The sequence below is a fragment of the Sinocyclocheilus grahami genome, unplaced genomic scaffold (genome assembly GCF_001515645.1).
Source record: "Sinocyclocheilus grahami isolate Dianchi unplaced genomic scaffold, SAMN03320097.WGS_v1.1 scaffold53.1, whole genome shotgun sequence".
NCBI lineage: Eukaryota > Metazoa > Chordata > Actinopteri > Cypriniformes > Cyprinidae > Sinocyclocheilus > Sinocyclocheilus grahami.
In genome coordinates this window covers 980,341-1,003,721 of record NW_015505232.1, presented here as the reverse complement: position 1 = coordinate 1,003,721, position 23,381 = coordinate 980,341, and the positions used below count along the sequence as shown (strand labels likewise).

General features: G+C 37.6%; 1 protein-coding gene across 1 annotated transcript; it reads left to right on the top strand.

Annotated features, from left to right (window-relative positions):
- The first annotated feature begins 1,780 nt into the window (after nt 1-1,780).
- LOC107583415 (ubiquitin carboxyl-terminal hydrolase 25-like) lies at nt 1,781-22,306 on the top strand. The gene is made up of 23 exons (XM_016269618.1): nt 1,781-1,816; nt 2,475-2,552; nt 2,715-2,859; nt 3,947-4,070; nt 4,220-4,382; nt 6,762-6,848; nt 8,238-8,375; nt 8,536-8,612; nt 9,183-9,278; nt 9,557-9,721; nt 9,838-10,082; nt 10,193-10,263; nt 10,345-10,573; nt 11,170-11,391; nt 11,469-11,611; nt 13,220-13,393; nt 13,936-14,031; nt 15,742-15,920; nt 17,048-17,126; nt 17,599-17,678; nt 18,041-18,164; nt 19,057-19,252; nt 20,773-22,306. The coding sequence occupies exons 1-23, from the start codon at nt 1,781-1,783 to the stop codon at nt 20,949-20,951; spliced, it is 3,126 nt and encodes a 1,041-aa protein (XP_016125104.1). The 3' UTR covers nt 20,952-22,306.
- Nucleotides 22,307-23,381: the final 1,075 nt, after the last annotated feature.

Sequence of the window (23,381 nt, the reverse complement as noted above, 5' to 3'; positions counted from 1 at the left end):
TGAATTGTAATATAAAAATCATTTTCAATTTAAATCTGAATGCAGCACAACCTGCATTGTTTGTTGTGATTACTATCTTTTTTTCTATTTTTTTTAACAAGAAGCTGCTTGAAACAAGGTACACTGTGAAAAGCCGTGTAAATGAATTCAACTTTCTTTTATATGAGCAATAAGCCACTAGGGGCTGTGCATTATAGCAGTTTTTCCCCCATCTGAAGGCATTTTTCTGTGTGAACACAAACAGCCATTAACTGTGGTAAAATCACTCAAACACATGTCTTGGTCTGGCCTCTTTCTTTAATCAGGAGATATTCTATGTTTCCATTGTTTCACCCGCTCCCCTGTGCTGGATGCTGGTGAAGGTGAGCTTCTTGAAGTCTGTGCCAGAGCCTCAGGGGTTGTGACCTTTGTCTCTCTCTCTGACATCTTCAGCTCACTCACTGTGGTTGATCTGCAGTTGCCCTGCAGCTGTGACCCCCTTCCTCCCTCCCTCCCATTTCCCAGCAGCCCCCTCTTCAAAGGCCACCAGAAATGTGACAGCTGGCAGAAGAACTTCTCCTTTCATTAAGAGCGCTCACTGAGCCCTGTTGTTGATCGCGGGCAACTGGTGGTGTGTTGACCTCGTGCCACGGAGCATATAAAAGAGCTTAAAATTGATTCACACTTAACTTATGTTGGAGTTAACGTTTCATGGCTTAATGGCACGATAAATGGACTGGTACTTCAAGTTCAGTGCTGGAACAGATGTGGTCTTGTGACCTTTGATAATGTAAGGCGTTGTTCATGATATGAGAAAACCTTGAATATGCAAGCTCAGTCAAACAAGTTTTCGTTATCAGTCTTATCTTTTCATGGAAGATTTTTTAATTTACTTTAATAAATAGAACAATTATTAAGTCTGAGAGCAGATTGGAAATTAAATATTAAGTTGAAAGTGGTTATTATATATTCAAATTATAATAAAACTTTAACAAACTAATAAATAAAGGAAGTATGATTTATTATATATTATTTTATGAAAAATATTATTATATATTATTATACAGTATAGTGGTCTCCGTATTTTTGACCCTGCTTTGTATAATATTAATAAATTAATAAAATACAAATATAGTTTTTTATTCAAATTATAACGATTAAAACTTTAATAAACTAATTAGTAAAGATATATAGAACATATTTCATATATTACATATTTCTCTTATTGTGACTGCAGATTTTTATTTTTATTTTTTCAATATTTAAATAGAATTAAAATTGTAACATTATGAAATATTTGTTTTAATTATATATTATTATATAACGTATAATTAACTCTACTTTGTATAATTTTAACAAATTAGTACATTAAAAATATATGGAAAAATACAATGTAAAGATATAATAATATAACATATTTTAGATATTATATATTAATTTTTTCTCTTTTTGTGATTTATTTATTTTATTATTATTTATTTTTTCTTCAGATTTTTAAGAAACTTTTTTTTTTCTTTAAAGATGTTCTATGTATGACCAGCTCAAATTCAACTTCATGGGTCATGGACTTTTAGTGCAAACATTTCTACAAATCATTTTTAAATGTGAAAGCGTGCTTTAGTGTCAAGCAATCTCACTGAGGCCATGAGATTAGAACTACTGGTTCTGAGTGCAAAGGTCAGAGAGTGACTGCCGTAACCAACACATATCTACAGAATATTGCCGAAGATTCATTTCCACTTTCAAAGTTGAGGAAATTCCCCAGACTGACCCGCAAATCCTTGAATTAGGCTTCATATAAATGTTAAGAGAGCTGAGAGTTGATACAGAGGTGGAGGTCAGATTTATTTGATTTAGTTTGATTAAAAACATGAATTCTTCACTGTGAATTCTTTGTGAGGAACATGCCAAGTTACTATGAATGTTATTTTTAATTTAACTTTACAGATTACAGCTGTAACATGAACTGACATAACTCACATAATTGCATTATGATTACATTTTAGTGATCTCTGACCTGTAAATAAAAATCTTATGTAACCAGAGAGAGCTGTGCTTAATTACAGTACAGTAAAAAGTTTTGATATTTTTCAGATTATTACTGTAGATACACACATGCAGTGAAATATCCCACACTATAAGGATCACCAGAGACCAAACTCCAAACTCTCTTGTTCTCATGTATGTGACGGATTCAGTGCTTTGTGCTTCTCTTGCTCTTAAAGATAAGTGCATAGCATTCATCAAACAAGGTCTAAAAAGCACAAACATCCCCAACCTCTCATTAATGACTTCTTGAGTCCTCTTGGCCTTTACTCTGCTGTCTGGCTGGGTCAGAGCTTATGCAACGTTACATTGACTGAAAACATGTACATGAGCGCCACCTGCTGGCAGGACACGGCGCTCTATCTATCTATCTATCTATCTATCTATCTATCTATCTATCTATCTGTCTGTTTGTTTAAAAATGTGTTTCTCCTGTGTTTTTCTTACAGCACCAGCAGACATTACTGAACCAGCTGAGGGAAGTTACTGGAACTACAGATGTTCAGCTGTTACAGCAGGCACTGCAGGTGAAATATCGGTTTCATAAACTCAGTAACTAGTATAGTATGGCTCGTATGCTTTATTTGCAACAGATTTGGTAGATGCAAATTTGATATTATTTGCTCAAAGACTAGTAGTTTTATATTGCATGTAATGACAGGTGTTTGAACATCTGTATTTGTGTCCAGGTCAGTAACGGTGACCTAGCTGAGGCGGTGGCCTTTCTCACTGAGAAGAACGCCAAGGTCCCGCAGCAAGATGAAGCCACCTATTACCAGACGGCCCAAATCACCAATGATAGATACATCAGTGTGGGCAGCCAGGCTGACACAAGTACGTATTTAAATCTCAGAACAATGATTGGCCGGAATCCAGGGGAAGGTTACACTGCTCTGTGATACAGTGCGATCAAATGCCATGACGCAAATGAAAGCTGAGTGAAGAACCAGCTGTAAATGCTCTGTTCCTGACAGCAAACATAATTTCTCTGCTTTAGATTTCAATCTGTGCCTGAACTTAAGTGGGATTTTAGGATTGATACATTAACTTCAAAACTGCAGGAGTAAATTAGCACTGCTGGGTTGAACCAGAGAATTCATATTTATTCCACACACCCTGCTGAAAGAAAAGAGATACTGAAATGAGACATCATGTAACCCATAACAGTGGGAGTTCTGGCAGCTCTCTTATAAATACAAGCTCATCATCTCCGAGAGCCAGACCTTTAAAAAGCCAGTCTGCCACTTCTCCCAGCTTGCTTCAAATGATGATGAAACAATCTCTAGTTCTACTGCTGAGAAAATGCTGACAGAGGGAATGTTAGTTTGGCATGCTGCCTCGTGTTTTTATTTGAGCTCTCGACATGCGCTTAAACCATATTCAGGATTTTCTCCGTCGCTGTGACAGTGTGTTCTAACCTCTTGACCAGCCGATTAATTGGGTGATATTTAACAATTTTGATGTTCTCGACAAAAGTGTTCAAAATCCAGTGACTGCCTCAATTAAAAAATATATATATTTCTGAGTGAATTTTGTGTAAGTGCTATGTAAAATAAAAGTTCATTTAACTGTGATGCATGTAATATTTTTAATGTAGTTTTTCATATCCCAATTTAATATGTAGAGAAAACTATTAGTCAAATCAAATTTATTTGTTGGCCTTTATACAATACAGATTGTTTCAGAGCAACTTCACTGTAATAAACAGAAAAAATCACGGTGTTGTTGCTTTTGCATGTATTTTTAAACTCAATGTTGTTAAGTTTAATCATTATTAAATCTTATTATATACTAGAATTTTAAATATTTGTATATTTTAATATCATATATTTGTATACATATTAGATAAGTAGATAAATATAAAAACACATACTCATCATTTGCTAGTAATCCACGTTCAGTGTTCCTGTGATTGTTTCAGATGTAATAGATCTCACTGGAGATGATAAAGATGACCTTCAGAGGGCCATCGCTCTCAGTCTGGAGGAGTCGAACAGGGCCTTCAGGGAGACGGGCATCACTGATGAAGAGCAGGCTATCAGCAGGTGGGGTTTTACTTGTGCTTTTAACTTTTAGCCTGCTGAATATTTTGTATTATTGTAGATTTTAGTACAAAAAAGTGTACCACATTTCATAACGGTTTTATATGTGGAGTAACCAGACAGGAGTAAAGTTTGGTATCTTTGTGCTTCAGAGTCCTGGAGGCCAGCATCGCCGAGAACAAGGCGAGCCTGAAGCGCACGCACACAGAAGTATGGAGCGATTCACCCAACCCTCACGACAGGAAGCGGCAGGAGAACTGTCCCGTAGGGCTGAAGAACGTGGGGAACACGTGCTGGTTCAGTGCAGTTATACAGGTCAGTGTCAGCCGCTGTGATTGCTTTACAATTAGAAACACATTTGCTTATTTAAAGCTGCAGTCCGTAACTTTTTTTGGTTAAAAATGATCCAAAATCAGTATTTACAGCCAGTGTTCAAAACTATCGCCTTACTTCCCAATTCACAACGGTTAGCTTATAATACTGTTTTCGAATTTGAGTGGTACAGGTAGGTTTTCGCAGGAAATTCGAGCATGGCGCTGCATCATTACGTCTGTAAACATAAAGAAGGTGTCCTGGCTACTAGGCTATCGCATATGAGGATCCTGCAGGTGGAGGATCGTTTACAACCTTTTCTCACAGCAGTAGAAATAATTAAATGTATCATTTTGATGGCGGATTGTAATCCAGAAAGGAGTATGTGTTTTATGAAACACATGTGAATGAAATTAAATTATATTCTAGTTTTAAATGTGCATCTGATTACAGATAGCCTGGGATTACACAAGATTTGTATTTTAAAGACAACCAGTTCGAAGGGAGCATCATTTGCTTTTTTGGTTAAAAGAATTTCTTAATATGAAATTCGAATGGTATGACAATTAGAGATTAGACTGTACAGAGATTGAAATCTACACGCTAATACACACTATAGGCAATGCTGATGTTGTTAACATTAATAATTTGAGAATAAAGTATAACAATAATAATAATTTGTATGGTTTGATGTGATATGAGCTAACCGATATTTAGATTAAATCACCATTAGTAGCGTGATTTAATGTAATGCTTTTTTCCTCAGTTGTTCAGAACAAACGTGGCAGACTTGTTACTTACTTGTTCAGATGACAATATACAGTGAAAATTCTTATTTTGGTCATATATTCTAAGATGTAGGCTAGAATCTGTGATTGCGAAGTACAGTGAACATCCACACCGGTGCGGTGACTGACTGCCACACATACTCCTCAAAACATTAGATTCATCCTCGCTGGAGCCATGCCGACTCACAAACCCACGCAAGGAAGATAATTCCGCAAACAGCTGCAATTGCAGGTTTTCAAACAGAGATGGAGACAAAGAGGCAAAACTTACGGACTGCAGCTTTAATGAACTGAAAAACAACAAATGACAGCTTAATGAATTTATTTTAATTGTGTCTTATTGCTTGCATAATACTCCAGACAATTTGATTATGGTAGTCCCACGTGTGTTTCAGTCTGAATCAAATTGAGTGGCCTTGTATTGCAGTTATTAATGCAGAGATACTGCTGTATTAGTGCTGTTAATTGCATCAGTATATTTAATTAGGAGAGGATGAAATGAAATATGTGCATCTAGATGGTGCTGGATCATGTTTAGAGCGCTGGGGTAGATGAAATATGCCAAGAAACTATATAATAAACAACACTCAAATGTTTGAAAGAAATTAATACTTTGATTTAGCAAGGATACATTAATACATCATGATAAAAAATTACTATTATGACATTTACAAAAAATTTTCAATTTCAACTTGAACGTTCTGTTCATCAAAGAACAGAAAGAAAGAAATGTTTCATAAGCAGCAAATCAGCATATTAGAATGATTTCTGAAGGATCGTGTAACACCAAAGACTAAAGTAAAGTCAGCTAAAAATTCAGCTTTGCATCACAGGAATAAATTAACATTTAAAATGTATTATAATAAAAAAATGTTATTTGAGCTGTAATGTTATAATAATATTGTAATAATATATTCTATTATTATATTTTCAATTTCTTTTGCATCAAATAAATGCAGCTTCAGTGAATAAAAGAGACTTCTAAAAAAACAAAAGAATCTTACCGACCTCAAACATTTAAACTGTGTGTATATGGGTGTATATAGTATTGCTTATTAGCATAATTGTAAGTTATTTACTATTAACAAGCATCTTAGCACATTAATAGCACTCATTTTTGTGTTTGTATATCTGCTTTTTAAAACAACTTTGAAGGTGACTTCAAGTCCTACTAAGGCCTGATTGTTTGTGTCTGTTATACGATGTCAGAACATGAACCATATTGGTAGCTGAGTAATGATCGTTGAGTACTGTCACATGCTGTTTACCTCCAGTGTGTAACCTGACGCCTGAAGAAGCCCCCGCTCATGTAAGAAGCGCAGCCGCTCTGGTGCTCACAGCTCTGTGGATTTATAGATCTGGATGAGGAGACACTAAATGTGTAAATCTGTCACCAAAAACAATCAATCAGTCATTCACACAATGAAACTGTAGTGACACTTCAACTAAGCATGATAAAAATGCGTTTGCGGGAAACACATGCAGTCTTTTTATTTTGTCAAACCAACATATCATCACAAAGTTGTGTTGACATTAGAGCTGTTGCACACTGATCCCAAATACTGATGTTTATCTTTTTATCTATATTTTTCAGTCTCTTTTTAACCTGCTGGAGTTCCAGAGACTGGTGTTGCATTATCCCCCCCCTGCACGGATGCAGGACTTGCCCCACAATCAGAAGGTGAGATTGCCACCCGATAGCCAGCTCACATGCCATAAGAGCTTCCATTTCTCTCCAGCAACTGTGACCTTGCTTGACCTGGTTGGAAAGCCTCAGTTACATGCTGTGAAATTATCGTACTGTTGCAAGCACTGATTTTCACCTAACTGACTGGCCTGTGACCAGAGGAGCTAAAGCAGAGGAAGTGCTTTTTCAAGGTCCCTGTATTCTAGCTGTTAAACTGTCACATCAGCTTCTGTGTTCGGCTCAGCAGGCTAGCTGCTGTCTGTGTGATTTCTTTCTTCAGTATGTTCCTCTGGGGCCCCGAGCCTGTGAACAGGGTCAGCAGACATGGCCGCTAATCTGAGTTTAACCTCATCCACTGATAGAAGACCACAGAGCCCTGGATTCATCCTTTTCTCTCTCTTTATTGCTCGTACTTCTCATCTGCTGGGTCGGTGGAGAAGCTCTTATTTTATAGACTTTAAGCAACTAATCAATTAAAAGTGTCCTCTGAAGAAAAGAATCATGATGATGTGATCTGGTGTAGGTTTCTGACCCCTGTATGACTTTGAGATTGTTGTAAGGCATATATATCCTTACTTGAGAGTTGACAGACCTAACTAATCAACTCTAATCATCCAATTCCACTCAACTATTTGCCATCATACCCTATATCAATGTTAAGTTAAAATACAACTCCCCAAAACCAGTGATACATTTGACATTTTTATGCATTTGGCTGACATTTTATGTCAGTTATGTAAGGTCCACGCGACTGGCCCAAGGAAGGTATCCAGTGGCGGATGAAGGTCTCTTGCGTGTTCGGTCTTTTCAGCGCGCAGAGTTATTCAATTTAGGTTTAACTCAATCGGACTCCATTTTAATATCTGAATTCTAATTTCGGTGCCAGACCTGGGTGGTCTACACCTCAATGGGAACAAAAGGTAATTTGCATGGGATTGCTCTCTACGGTGATCAAAGTTTCTCTTAACTCTTAGGATCTGTATTATCTTTTAGTAAGATTAAGACCATTGTACCACTTGCCCTGAAACTATTCAAATGAAACCAAACATGACTGTAAATCTTATTTGCATTCATTTAGAACATTATATTCTTGACCAGTTTGAGTGAATCCAGTGGAGGGAGGAGATGAAAAGGCACAGATGCATATGTGAGAGGGGCGTTTCCCGCACCACCCCTCTGTGGGGTGTCCTGAAGATGCCAGTGCATTGTTTGCCTCTCAGGAGATCAAAGTATTCTAGTTTCTTTTATCCTTACAGTCACATACTCCTTGGGAATCAAACCCATGACCTTGATGTTGCTGGTGCTATGCTCTGCTGTCTGAGCTGCAGGAACACTTCATGTGTTATTAAGATTTTAATTTGTTCTCCATTTGCGTTCCCATAGGAGCACAGGAACCTGCCTTTCATGCAGGAGCTGAGGTGCCTTTTTTCTTTGTTGGTGGGTTCCAAGAGAAAGTATGTGGACCCATCCAGGGCCGTGGAGATCCTCAAGGATGCCTTTAAGTCCAGTGAATCTCAGCAGGTAAGTTTCTGTCATGTACATACAGTATGTAGTCTTAAAGGTACAGTACACCTTAAAGTCTTAGAGATCTTACAGTAGAAACAAAAAGAGTTTCAATTGAGTCCAGTTAAAACAAGAATACATTCGTTCAGGATTTGATTTGTTGTGTTTGTTTGTACAGCAGGATGTGAGTGAGTTCACCCATAAACTCTTGGACTGGCTAGAAGATGCGTTTCAGATAAAGGCAGAGGAGGACAGGTAAGACCATATACGTCCCACCAGAATATCTGATGACGCTTTCACAAGCTTTCCACTGTATCTCGGTGTTCCTCTGTCATATCAGTCAGAATGATGTATGACCGCACCACTTTTTTTGTATGTATGTAAATGTTTTTAAAATTATTTTTGTCTGTGTTTTTGAATATTTTGTAAGATGTGGGAAAATCTCACATTGTCTTGAATCATTTCCCAGTGGTAATCCAACCAACATCAATGGTGTCATTGTAATATTTGTGTAATTGTTTTTTTTCTTCCATTAATTAGCATGCTGAATTTTGATTGGCCTATTCTTTCTTGCATTGATTTCATTTTATTTTATTTTTCTGGTAGTTTTCTAACCTTGTCTGGTGCACTTTGAGAATCCAGAATTAAGAGCTCCAACTCATTTTCCATGAACAGAGTAAAAAGTCTTTGCTCATACCTGTACTTTAAAGTGGACTTGAACATTTTTTGTTTTGGTTTGTTTCAAGTTGTTTCTTGATTCCTTGAGCAAGTACTAAGGATTCTGTATATGCAATGCAAAATACTTATGTCTGCAATTGATTCCAGGTACATGGACAGGAACAGAGACATCACGCGGATAAAACGAGAGGAGATCAGAAGACTAAAGGAGCACCTGACCGTTCTTCAGCAGCGACTGGAGAGGTTTGTTAACTCTATTTAGCCTCTGCCCTGATCTAGAAATAACTTGCTGTTAACTTACATAGCAGGAAAATTTCAGCTTTCCACATGAAAGAAGCTTTTAGATTGTTAATGAAAATATGAAAGTCACATGCTTTGTGACTTATGCATCAGTTGTGACTGTATTTTTCATGAGTAACAGAATACAGACTGACTAAATGTTTCATATTTTTCTGCTGTCAGTTCATAGAACACTAACCCTCATTTGTGATCCGTTTTTCCTCAAATTCTGTCTATGACAGGTATCTGAGCTATGGCTCAGGGCCTAAGCGGTTTCCTCTGGCCGATGTTCTCCAGTTCGCCATGGAGTTTGCGTCCAGCAAACCTGTGTGTACATCGCCTGTGGAGGACATTGATACAACAGCACCACCTGGTGCCACGACTGCACTGTTGCCACTTCCAGCAAGGCAAGTTTTTTTCACCTGTCTCAAAACTGAAAATTTATTTAGAATAGCTCTTGTTTTTTTGCTAATGCAATACATTTATGAGATATTAATAAAGTGTTTTTGTGCATGGACTACAGCACAGGGGAGCAGCCGGATGCATCTGTCCCACCCGAGGGCTCCGGCTCTGGTCTACTGGCCCAGCAGCAGCAACAACAACAGCAACAACCACAAAGAGTTTCGATCCATAAACCGTTCACTCAGTCTCGTGTGCCGCCAGATCTACCCATGCACCCCGCCCCACGACACATCACAGAAGAGGAGCTGCGGGTGCTGGAGGGCTGTCTGCACCGCTGGAGGAGCGAGGTGGAGAACGACACCAGGGGTACAAACGCACATGCATGCAAACATATGCTTATACTTATACAGCCCGATTTCTGTTTCCTGTTGTTTCGGGCTTTGTACATTTACATGTTTCTGTCTGGTGTGTGTCAGATCTGCAGACCAGTATATCTAGAATCCACAGAACCATCGAGCTGATGTATTCTGACAAGTCCATGATGCAGGTGAGAAGCTTTTTGATTTTTCAGATTGTTTCAGAAATGACCCCAAAACGAGCTTGTCTTGTTCATGATGATGCGTTTCAGGTGCCGTACCGGCTGCATGCTGTTTTGGTCCACGAGGGTCAGGCTAACGCAGGTCACTACTGGGCGTACATCTTCAACCCACATCAACAGCGATGGATGAAATACAATGACATTTCGGTGACAAAGTCATCCTGGGAGGAGCTGGTGCGAGACTCGTTCGGTGGATATCGCAATGCCAGCGCATATTGCCTCATGTACATTGATGATAAAAAACCCTTCCTTATTGAAGGTAACCTAATCTTCATATGCAAATGTATTCATTAAGTAGTGTCTTATGAATTATCAACACAGCTAATGAGCTGAGTAGTGAAATCTAAAGGCTTCAACTTTCTATTCAAAGATCAAATGGAATTGGTGATCAATTTATTAATTAACAAATAAAAATTTTAATAAATTACTTTTCAAATTGCAAAAATGAATATGTCTAAAATAGTGTATTTAGTTAATCAATTTATTAATTTAAAAATTAAATATTAAAAATATTTTATTAATATATTCTTTTATTGTTACAAATATGATTTAAAATAAGACTTATTTACATTTTTACTTTTTAATTAATAAATTGATTCCTTATTTATAAGTGACACTCCAAGTCTTCAATAGTTTATTTATTTGTATTTTGGGTACAATTTGTCCCGTTGAGGGTGTTTTCAAAGAAGCTTTTTTTTTTTTAAATGTTAAAATTAAAGTGTTTTTTAAGGTGTAGGAATTGGTTTCAAACTGTCTGTCAAAATCATATTTGGCTTAATTAAAAAAAATAGCAGGTAAGATACGTTCTCATTTAACTCCTGAGAAATGCTGACTCCATGCTTCTGTGTATCTCAGAGGAGTTTGATAAAGAGACGGGGCAGATGCTCAGCGGCTTGGACAAGCTCCCTCCTGATCTGAAGGAGTATGTAGAGGCAGATAACAAGCTCTTTGAGAGGGAGATGGAGGAGTGGGACGCTCTACAGGCACGCAAACTCCAGCAGGAGAAACTGGCTCTGGCCGCCGCCAGTGTGGCCGCCCAGCCCATGAGCACTGAACCCTGCCCTCCAAATAACACAGGTGAGCCTTTCACATGTCTGAATCTGTGGCCATACCATCTGAAACAACTGTCCTGAGCTCATTCTCTGCTTTCTCAGCAGCCCCTCAGCATGACCCAGAGTACATGGAGCAGCAGTCGCCCACCGGAGACTCCAAACACCTGCAGGAGGACACGGAGAGAGCCATCAGCAAAGCCGCAGCTGAGCATGATGAGAAGAGTCCAGAAGCACTGCTCAACACAGTAAGACATACATAAACACATGATGTACAAGGTCTGAGTCCTTCAGACAGTTCTGGAGACCAAAACACTCTTTAAAGGGTGCGTTTAGAAAGTTCTGCTGTTCTGTAGTTGGATGTAGAGCAAACATTCATGTCTACAAATAAAGAAATGCCAGTAGGTTTAAATTGTGTGTAATTCTTTTGTAGGATGTGAAATTTGTGTTAGTTTTCATCTCATACTGTTCATGCTTTTTCCATCTGTCTTATAAACACTGAACTTTGGGTATTTGGTTCTAATCACTCAAATATCAAAAAAAGAAAAAGAAAGAAAGAAAAAAGCACTTTATCCATGTTGTGTTGCATTTGTGCTTTGCTTCATCCATTTGAATAATGTGCCATTTTTTTAAAATAATTATGCAGTCATTTTCTTATTATGCAAATAAGGTTCTTCATTCGTTATATTACTCATTATTTACTGTGGATAGAGAAGTGCATGTAGCTTTAGCTGATGAGGTTCTGTGGGTTTTGCTGACGATTAAGATTGGATTGACACCAGCCTACAATATTTCAGTACTGATACTGATGAAATGTCAATATAAATAATTCAATGTAAATAATTTGTAATATATTTTTGTAGGTCATATACATTCAGTTTTTAAGGAGAAAAATACATTGTAATTTTTCAAATTATTTGTGTATTGTGTTCAGCAATTCATTTGTAATTCATCAATAATTAAATGTAAATATTTATATTCTTGTAGGTGACATTTAATTATGTTTAAGGAGAGAAAACTAAATAGTAATTTGTAAAACAATTTGTATGTGTAGAGTTTTGCAACTCATTTGGAATTAATCAGTAATTATAATAAATTTCATTAAAATTTAAATTAAATATATTTAATAGTGTTTAACTATTTAATAGTAATAGTTATTTTTAAGGAAAGCAAAATAGTATGTTGTACAGTTATTTGTATGTTTTGGGTTTGACAATTAAAATGTAATTCATCAAAATATTATTTAAAACTATAATTAAAATATTTTTAATTAATTGTTTTTCTTTAGGTGAAACGTTCAGTTTTAAGTAGAGAAAACAGTGATTTGTCAAATAATTTTATGTGTTGTGTTCGGCAATTCATTTGTAGTTCATCATCAATAATTATAATAAATGTATATTAATTAAAAGAACACACAGACATTTTACTCCCCACGTAGTTTCATTCATTCATAAGCTGTCTCAGAGGTTGCATTTGTCATCAGTCATCGAGCTTGTCTCATTTCAGAAAAGTCAAAATGAGAGTAGCAATAGTTTGATTTCCCTGAAAAAGCAAAAAGGTTTGGGGCGGAGCTATTTGTGTGTTCAGCCAATCAGAAACATTATCCCAATTGAAATTGGTGATGCTAGTGGCAGATAACACTTAACACACTTTCGCTTTAAAGTACCAAATCTGGTTAATAAAAAAACCAGGACAGCTTGAATCCATGATCTCATTGAGATTAATAATGGTGGTAAAAATAATAAATAAAAAAGAAACACAAAAGATTAGAACTGGGTTAGATGATCTCTCAGTACTTCTGGCCGATTTTCTCTTTCGGAGAGCTTTTTTTCCCCCTGTCTTTCTGTCTCTCTCAGTCTCAGTCATCACATCCCGACAGTGAGGTGACCTCTGACCCCTGTCCTCCCCTTGACCCTGAGCAGGATGACACCACCTCCTCTCCGCCCGCACCTCAGCGGGTGGTTGAGGTGGCCATTCCTAATGTAGGAACCTTTGTCATTCAGTCGAAGGAGGGAGGTTATGATGATGAGGTAGAGTCCCAATAAAAAGAGTTCGGTCATGAGCGTGCAGCCCTAAAACTCCCAGCATCCTTTTCACAACCTGCTCTGACATGCCAAACCCATTTCAGATTAACATTAAATGCAAGTTACTCCCAGTGGACTCCCAAACTACTAACGTTGCCCCCAGTAAAACGTTACAGAAGAGGAAACGGCCTGTTTTGCCTGTCTTTTCTTTCTTTTCCTTCATGAAGCATGTAGCGCAGGCTTCAGATCATTGTGTTATTTATTTTCACTTTAATTTACCGTCTACACAGCTAACTATGGTGTTCATTACTTATTTAAAGAAGCAGAAGACACATTAATCTGCATGACGATCCTGTTTTGAATGTTTAATCATCTTCAATGCTTGACGTCGAATTAGCTTTTCTGTTCTAAGCTAATTCGTTTACTTCGATGGGTTGGCTTGAGTTCGTTCGGTGGTGGCTGAGCTGTGGTGTGATTGGCATGCGGACTGGCCAATGAGAGTTTTGGAGGCGTGGCTGGTGTAGTAATATCCTTCCCTCCTTGGGCAGGCGATGATGACCCCAAACATGCAGGGTGTCATAATGGCCATTGGCAAATCCAGGAGTGTTTATGAAAAGTGTGGGCCTGAAGCAGCATTCTTCAAGGTACATGACCTGCTGCATGCCACACCCCCTGTGCATCTCATTAGCTATTTGACCACACCCCCTCCCTGAGCATCTCATTATCTCTGTGAGCTCACTTTTTACACTGCAGGCTATGGAAAAACCCTCTGCATCCTTTTTTATTATGCTGATAGGGTTCTTTATTTATTATAATTATTCATTATCTACTGTGTGTAGGTTTTGCTGACACCTAAGATTGGATCGATAGCAGCCTCCAGTTCTTTGGTATCAATAGTGATGAAATTAAATTAGTGCTGTCAATATAAAATTCAATGTCAGTTATTCGTATTTATTTATTTATTGTAGGTGATAGGCATTCAGTTCTGTTTAAAGTGAAAAAACTAAATATTAATTTGTAAAATAATTTGTACGTGTTGGTAATTAAATTAAATATTTGTATGTAATGTTTTATATATATAATTCCCACTTTGCTGTTCAGATCAGGTATTGAAACCGTTCAAAAATTACGATCTTGAGGTACCGCAGTAGTTTTTTAGTATTGGTTTACTTTGTCACCATCTGCTGTCAGCTGAATGTAATTGCTGCTGTGTGTTATAAAAGTTTTTTTTTTTTTAACTAGCATTGGTTTTGGGTATCTTTGGCTATGCAGTATTGTGTACTTCACACAACATAGCAAACAAAGTGCTAATTAAAACTTTAAAGACAACTCCATTTAAGACAGCAAGTGGTAAGTGAGAGTTGTGGACAGAGTGTGACTTTTTAAGATTTTATCAAGGGTCTACATAAAAAAAATAGCCTTTCGGCTAATTGTGGCACTTTACAGTCATGTTAACTAAAGGTGGGGTAAGTGATTTCTGGTAGCCAATGTAGATATTTCAAATCACCAAAACAAACACACCCCTACCCCAAAAGGGTCTCGCCCCTATTTTGATAGCTCCGCCCCACACATACGAATGCAACCCAGGCAACGATTATGACACACGAACATATTCAAGCAAAAGCCAGCATATATTTTTTCTGTGAAGCAAAGCAAAACCAACGTTACTCACCTATCGAGAAGAAACAAAGCAACCTCGGCGTCCGATCGCAGGCCTTCCCGCTCCTTGAGTTCTCTCCAGCGCTGGAAAGCTGATCTGTTATTTACATGTGTCCTACTTCTTGCCTTATCGTAAGCCTTCTTTTGTTCCACAGACATTTTCCTCTTTTGTTTTTTATCCGCCATCTCTATCTTTCTGTCATCGCTCGGGTAATGTCCGTCCTGTGCACTGAGCGCGCTCTCGCCCCTATCATGAGTAGACTGACTGCTCCTTACTGCTGATTGGCTACAAGTTTGTTTTGGTACTCGGCCTGACTCTGTTTTCTAAAGCGTTTTTGAAAAAATACATACCCCACCTTTAATGTACATTGCCCCTGTAAATAAATTTAAACTTAATTGTTTCATTGGCAGATCTCAATAGGCCTCTGATTTGTGCCTTCACTTGTTGTCCAGCTGTGTATTTTCACTCTGCACGCAGGCTGTTATTTCTACAACTAAAGAAGTTTTGAGTCACATTCATTACAACCACATGCACCAAATCAGTCATTACTTTTTTGCATCTTCTTGTGTAGATGGAAAGATTCAATTATTTTTTTGCTCATGTGCATTTCTAACTAAACACATCCATCTCTGCATATCTCTAACTCTTTTTATTTCTTTCCAACTGTCTCTCGACTTCTTTCTATCTCTAACAGGCGATGAAAGTAGAGTACACTCGTTTACTGAGGTTCGCTCAGGAGGACACACCCCCCGAGAGGGACTACCGATTGCATCACGTCATTGTTTACTTCATTCACAACCAGGTGCCCAAAAAGATTGTGGAGAGAACTCTGCTCATGCAGTTTGCCGACAGAAACCTTGGCTTTGATGAGAGGTATGAGTCATATGAATCTTAATAAAATCACTGCTTTGTAGTCTGTTTTTTTTATTTACTGTATTCTATTAATATTTCATTTCATTTTTTTTTCATTAAGTTTTTACTTGATTCTACATCAGATCATAAGGATTTTATACACTCAAAACAAAACTACAGTTTTCATTTTTTGTAGTTATTTGAAGACACACTTGTATGAATGTCATTATATAATATTATGCTCAGTTGCATTCATTTTACAGGATTCCCATCATAGAAAGCCTGAAAATATTAGGCAATTTTAAAATGGAGATTTCTAGGCCTGTAAAATTGAATGGAAATTAATAAATTCACATTAATTAGGAAAAAAAATCATGACTTGAGATTTTTTTCTAGTTATGCTCCACTCTCTTCTCACATCTTCAAAAATCATGAAATTCAATGGTCAAAAGCTGTGGGAACCTTGATTTTTATTTTTTTTTACAAACATTTATTAATATTTTTTGTTAAAAAAAATCTTTGTGTCCAAATACTTAAAACCACTGTATTTATTTAACAAGCTTTCTAACAAGTTTGGCTCTGAAATTAACTTTAACTTCACTTATGAATGGCGATTGTATTATACAGTTAGTTGAGCCTCAAATTGACAAATATAAAAGACAAGCATATAGACACACACAATGCTGTAGCTTGACAGGACCGCCTCACTGATAACTGATTGATTTTAGAAGAAGTGACTCCTCTTCCAAAGGCCAGTTCCGTCTCGAGCCTCCCAGACTGACACGGACAGTAATTATCAGCTCGGCACAGCAGTCGCTGCTGTTTCTGATCATTGTGTTACCAAACAGCTTCCTGTCTGTGCGCCCAAAAGGCCTTTGTCTCGCTACGCAGTCTCGAGTGCCTCCAGAGCAGACTGCACGCTCCGGTGAAGAATGTGATCCATATTCATAAGCAAATTGATTTCTTTCTCCTCTATTTTGAGCGAAGTAATTAGATTGATGTGCGCGCTGCACCAGATGCGACGCTCTCTTTCCATTTTGTTTTGGGTAATAAAGTATGATTCATGGCCAGAGAACGCAGCTCATTCCTGAGAGCATCTCATGAGTCACGCCTGAGCTCTAATGTGGCGGCCCTGTTCTTCCCTGCAGATGTAAGAGCATCATGAAGGTGGCACATGCTAAACTGGAGCTCATTAAGCCTGACGAGGTGAACATGGAGGAATACGAGGTGAGTGAAGTGTTTCTGACTTAGGTTTGGCTGCTGTTTGAAATTGAATTGTGAATGATAAGTCAGTTTCTGAATTAAATTGAACTGAGGTTGGAAACAGGATGCAGAATCCTCATTTGAATTATGTACCGGTATATTTGGGTTTTGTTGCAAATACAAAAGCGTTTGAGTATGTTGATTTTCTTTAAAATTGCAGTTTATGAATTCATCTTCCTGTTGTTACAATTAATTGTTGTCAAGCGATTAATCGTTTGACAGCACTAATATATATATACCTATCCAAAAGGTATATAATCAGTATTGCCACCTTTTGCAGGAGATTGTATTTCTTTCAGCACCCAAAAACTTAAGCAATGACCTAGATTTCCTAAAATGCGGTACAACAGGGTTGGTGAAATCATGCAGTGTTGTGGATAAGGATAAGTTTGCATGTTCTCACTAAAATGATCTTATGCTACTTCTTCTGGCACAGATGTGTCATCAGGATTACAGGAAATTCCGTGACACGACAGTGTTTCTATTGATCGGCCTGGAATTATTCTTAAAGAAAAGGTGAAGCTTTTGTCTTTTAATTCTTGAATTTTCTTTTCATTTAAAATGGACATTCTGTCGATCGAAACAGATGAAATGCAAGAAACAGGCCTTACCAGAATCCTTTTCTGTGATATCACCACTAGATGGCAGCATATTCTGCTTTATCAACTCAACACAGAACTAAAAACTAAAAGTTGCCACAGTCAAGAAACATATATCTTGTAGCCTTTTACTAATTTCCTTATGCTTTATTAGGATTGCATGTGTATATATATATATACAGTATATACACACATACATACCAGTATATATATATATATATATAAATATATAAATTAAAAACCCATATTATTATGCTTTTTATATTTATTTTATTGCAGTTACGTGGAATCATTGATGTACCTGATCTACGCCTATCAATACAACAAAGAGCTCCTGGCAAAAGGGCCGTACAGAGGCCACGATGAGGAGCTGATCGCACATTACCGCAGAGAGTGCCTGCTAGTAAGTAAATCAACCACCTCCTCTTAACTCGGATCTACGACCAGCTCAAACTGTGCTCCTAACAGCTCTCAGATCAGTATTATTTGTGCCAATGCACACGCTTTCCTGTAAACATTGTTTCTAACACCAGTGACTGGAACAAATCTGGTTAGAATTTCAGTACAGAGTGCATTAAGGGCAATAGTTTGCATATATGTGGTTTTGCAAATACAATTTGAATAAACATTTTATCTGTCAAGTCCAAAATGCCTTTTTCATTTCCTGTCAAAGTTTTGCTTGGGGGGGGGGGGGGATCTTGGATAGATTTGACATTTTTCATACTTTTATGGCATTTGGATTCACTTAATTTAAAAGCTGAAACTTGAAGCTTCTAGTTGTTGCTGTTGGAAATCAACTGTAATAAACATTTGCTTTGACTTTACAATTCACTGCCGTTCTCCCCATCTATGTACCCAGTGACCCCCACACAGCCATTGTGCTCATAATATTATCATCAGTCCTGGAATAGGAAGCGTACTGGGCTCAGTGCGTAAACACATTAGCGGGAAGCACGTCGTTGTCCTTGTTTCACCTTTTGCAAGCGCTGCAGAGGCCTTAACTTCATCTCAAGCTGTGCTGTTTACCCTCTGCTCACTTTAATTGAAAATACTGCTAACATTGACATAGCTTATGTGCTGCAATGTTTTTTTCTTTTTCGCATTCTAGCTAGTTGCTCATTCCAGTTGAGTGGTGAAAGGGGTTAGAGAGTTTACCTGCCGCATTCAAAGTTTGAAAGTGTTTAATTGCATAGCAAAGAACATCAGCTTTTTGCGTCAATAAAAAACGTTCTCGGATGTGGAGGATGTTTCTATGTATTGATATTTGTGGGCTCTTTTTTTTGTGTGTCTCGCAGAAGGTGAACGAACACGCGGCTGCCCTCTTTGAGACAGGCGAGGAGACTGAAGTGAACACTGGTCTGAGCATCATGAATGAGCTGGTGGTGGCGTGTATTCCACTGCTGCTGGTGGATGAGATGGAGGAGAAAGACATGGTGGCTGTCGAAGACATGAGGAACCGATGGTGTTCATACCTGGGCCAGGAAATGGAGCGTAAGTCTTAGGGGTGGGAATTTTAATTTTATTCACGGGGCCACAATCAGCTCGATTTAGAAATCAAATTCGGTATTAAAGCTTAGTACAAAAATAACAATTCTGAAAGTTTTCTGGATAATAGTGTTCAATGTGAGTTTCAATTATTTTTCTAACCTTATATGTATGTGTCATCTATTACTGTATGTCAAATTCTTATATTTAATCAGTAAATACAATTAGAGTAATAAGAGACTATAGGGCTGTTACCAATCAAATTAAACCAGTATCAAATAAGCCACATTTGACGCGGAAATTGCATCTGAAGTGGCATTTAGATTTATTTGCACAGACTTTAATGCACCTCAAATGTGGGATAAATGCATTTACACTGCACTTGCAATTGCATAAATAATACTATAAGATTGTTTTAAAAAAGTTTTTTTTTTTTTTTTTTTTTTTAATAAAATGTAATGATTTTAAAAATGAAATTCTTTGTGAATCTAAAATTGACAGTAGGTGGTGGCAAGTATTAATGAGTAAGTCATTGAATAATTCATTCAAACAATTCATTCAAAACAGCAGATTCATTAAACAAATTCTGCATTTATGCCATGTCATAATTACTATAATTTCAAGCTGACAGCATGTGACGTTCTACTTGGAACTGTTCACATCCTTGGACTCGGAACTATGGCACTATCAATGCCTAAACATGGCGCCTAATGAATCTGACATGGTCAGGTGGTACAAGTTGTAGCTCTCAGAAAGTTCCCAGTTCTCAAGTTGTAATTACGAGTTCTATGAGGACGTGTACGCATTTTACAAGTTGGTATCTCGTAATCACGGTAATTACGATATGACGTGAATGTACATAAAGCAAGTAACTGGCTGCATCTGAAATCGCATACTTCCTTACTATATAGTAGGCAAAAAACAGAATGTGAAAGAGAAGTATGCCAGAATTATGCCACAGTATTCATAGAAGAGTAGGCAACCCACCTACCCAGATTACTTACGTCTTCCACCGAGATTCAATAGTGCACATTCAATGGACACTTTACTATCCCATGAGGCCATGGGAGAGGATTTTGTGAATGGCAGTGAAGCAGCAACTGACTCTAATAGGTCACATGACATTGACAACATGAGGAATGTAGTGCATTCATACTATATAGCACTTTCTTTTAAAGAAATTATTTATTCAAAAGAAGTACCTACTGAGAGAGTATGCATTTCGGATGCAGCCACTGTTTTTATGAATAAATCATTGAATCACTCAAACAAATCCTTTACAGATTTATTCAGGAATGAAATACTGTTCCGTGTTGCAATGGTTCTGATGTGGCTTTATTTTGAACTATTTTCTTTGTCATTGAAAATATTTTCTAAGAGACTACATCATGTTTTTGTGAGTGAGTGTATTCTCTGAACTTTCCGGGTGCTGCACTACTCTTGCAAATGACTTCCACCTTCTTTGTCAACCGCTTTCTAATTAATAGATAATTGTTCCATCTCAAAATTGTCTTTTTCTTCTCCAGCTAATCTCCAGGAGAAGCTGACTGACTTCCTGCCCAAGCTGCTCGACTGCTCAACCGAGATCAAAAGCTTTCATGACCCTCCCAAACTACCTTCATACTCCACGCTGGAGCTGTGCGAGCGTTACGGCCGGGTCATGATGTCACTCACCCTGAGTCGAACCCCTGCAGACGGCAGATGAGCTGTGCAGACTTCATCTCCCCTCAACTAACACATGCCTTCCTTAAAGCAGGGCTTTCCCAAACCTACCAACCTTTCCTTTCTCTTTTGCTGCTAGAGATTTTACCTTATCCTTATCGGTATTATTAATATTATTTTGAGGATTCTGTTATATTTTAAAACTAATGCAACAGTAAGAATGGTGTGAAACTGAGCAGAGACGAAGAAGAAGCATTAGACGGATAGTTCACTCAAAAATAAAATTTTAGACATCGTTTGTTTACTTCATGTTGTTCCAAACCCATATGAAAAGGAGATGTCTAGCAGAATGTTCAAGCTGCTGGGACCAGGGACAGCTGTGGTTGGAAAGAAGAAAGTTATATGGACTCTAAAATACTTGAGGGTAAAGAAATGAGGCTGAATTTTCATTTTCAAGTGAACTATCCCTTCAAAGCAAAGAATGGTATCATGTTTGGTGTTTTAGACATTGGCGCATGCAGCTTTAGGTTTGTGAAACGAGGTTGAGGATTCATTTCAATATTTTGTTTTATTTTAGTTTTATTTTCCCTCATCTTCCCTTTTCACATGAGAAGCGGGTCAACCTGCCGCGCCACCCTCAGTTACAGTGTTACTGCATTGTTTTGTTTTGTTTTTTCTAAGGATGGTGAGTCAAAAAGCTGGAGGCTCTCGGATGGGTCTGCGGACCTGACGACTGGGACTTTAACACAAGTTTTAAGTGCTGTGGTTGGCAGCCATGGGACATACTGTGGCTGTTAATACATTGAGAGAATAAAGTTTTATTTATGGCTCTTTTAGGCCAGATACATATTTTTTTAAATGTTCCTCCTAATCTTTATTGAACTTCGCATTGAATGAAACTGTGCTGTGCTACTTTGGGTATCTCAAAGAGAACGGAGTATGTTTTCCCCATGGACTTGGATAGATTTGACTGCATCTGAATCCTTTTTAGACTCTTCCTGAGTTTGGTTTTCCATAAAAAGTTTCGTTATTGAGTAAAAAGGCACAAACACTACTGCTTTCCCAAAGAATACTGATAACACAGTACTATACTGAATCTGTCTTTCACAGTCCATCGCTGTGCATTCATAGTACAATGTGCCGAGTGAACTTGCATTGTTGCATTGCTAGCTTCAAAGGGGATTTGATGCCAAGCATCAACTAGAACTGAAAGTTTAGCATTCACACTGGTGGAAAATTCCTGAATGGACGCACTCAGCATTACCATTGTACATACACCCTTATTTGTGTCAAAAAGTGTTTTTTTTTTTTTTTTTTTAATCTATCAGAGCAGCTTGTTCAGCACGTATGACTTTAAAGGCTATTAAACAAAGCTGACACAAATAAACAAACCAAAACCCACTGTAAATGCATGATTCTCTCTGATTTAATGCACCAAGTGCGTGACTTGGGGGAGGGGTGTATGACCGTAGCCACGCCTTCCTCACTTTTGACCACACCCACACTTATTATACTGCTGTAAATTCCTGTTTGATGCAGTTTTTATCTTTTGTAGGTCTTCTGGTCATCATGGTGCAATACATTTGAGCAATTCTAAGAAGCCATCTTTAAAAACTGCAAGCAGGCATGTGCTTTCTAGGAACAGTTTTATTGTATTAGATTTCTGCCAGAGCTGTGCACCCAATGACCCACTTTAGAGAGAAATAAGGTCACTGATGGCTAGATGCAGAGCAGTCACTTTATCACAAGATTAACCAAAGACTTGTTTGCTAAACGGAGAGGAATGAATGGAATGACTGAAGGCAGTAAATACAATTTCTTCTGTGTGGATTAACTGCACACATTAATCTATTACCCAGATCCAGCCTAAAAACCTCATTACTGTAGGTGTGCATTAACTGAAGGGAAGACTAAATGTGTTAAGAGCAAGTTGCATTCATTTTTTAAAAATTAGTATTTGACCATGCTTTATTCAGGTAAAAACTACAATCAATAACAATAAAAAAATACATTAAATACTGTGTGAGGTTCGTATAGATTTAAGTGATAGACGCTGCGCGTGAGGTCAGTTTGGCGCGAAACGGTGTAATAATCCGCGCCTAGTGATTTGACACAGCTGAATTCGCAACAGTCTTACATTCTCTAATTTTAACGACATTTGTTATTTTCTTGCAACAAAAAGCGGTCATTTCTCTTTTCTGGATAATATTTAGGCCAAATGAGGGACATTTCTGCCCTGACACGAAGGCTACATGAAGATTTTTAGGAAGGTAATGAGTGACTTGTTTCGTTTCTTTACTTCAGCTCAAACTAAACATCCTAACTGACAACTGAAATACCGAACTCAATCATAACATTCACAAAAATGAATATATATCACAAATAATGTTATCATCTCAAGTTTGGATGCTGACGGCACTTGAAGAATCAGGAAAAGATTCATATGACACTCAGAGGAAGCTGGTTAGTTTGG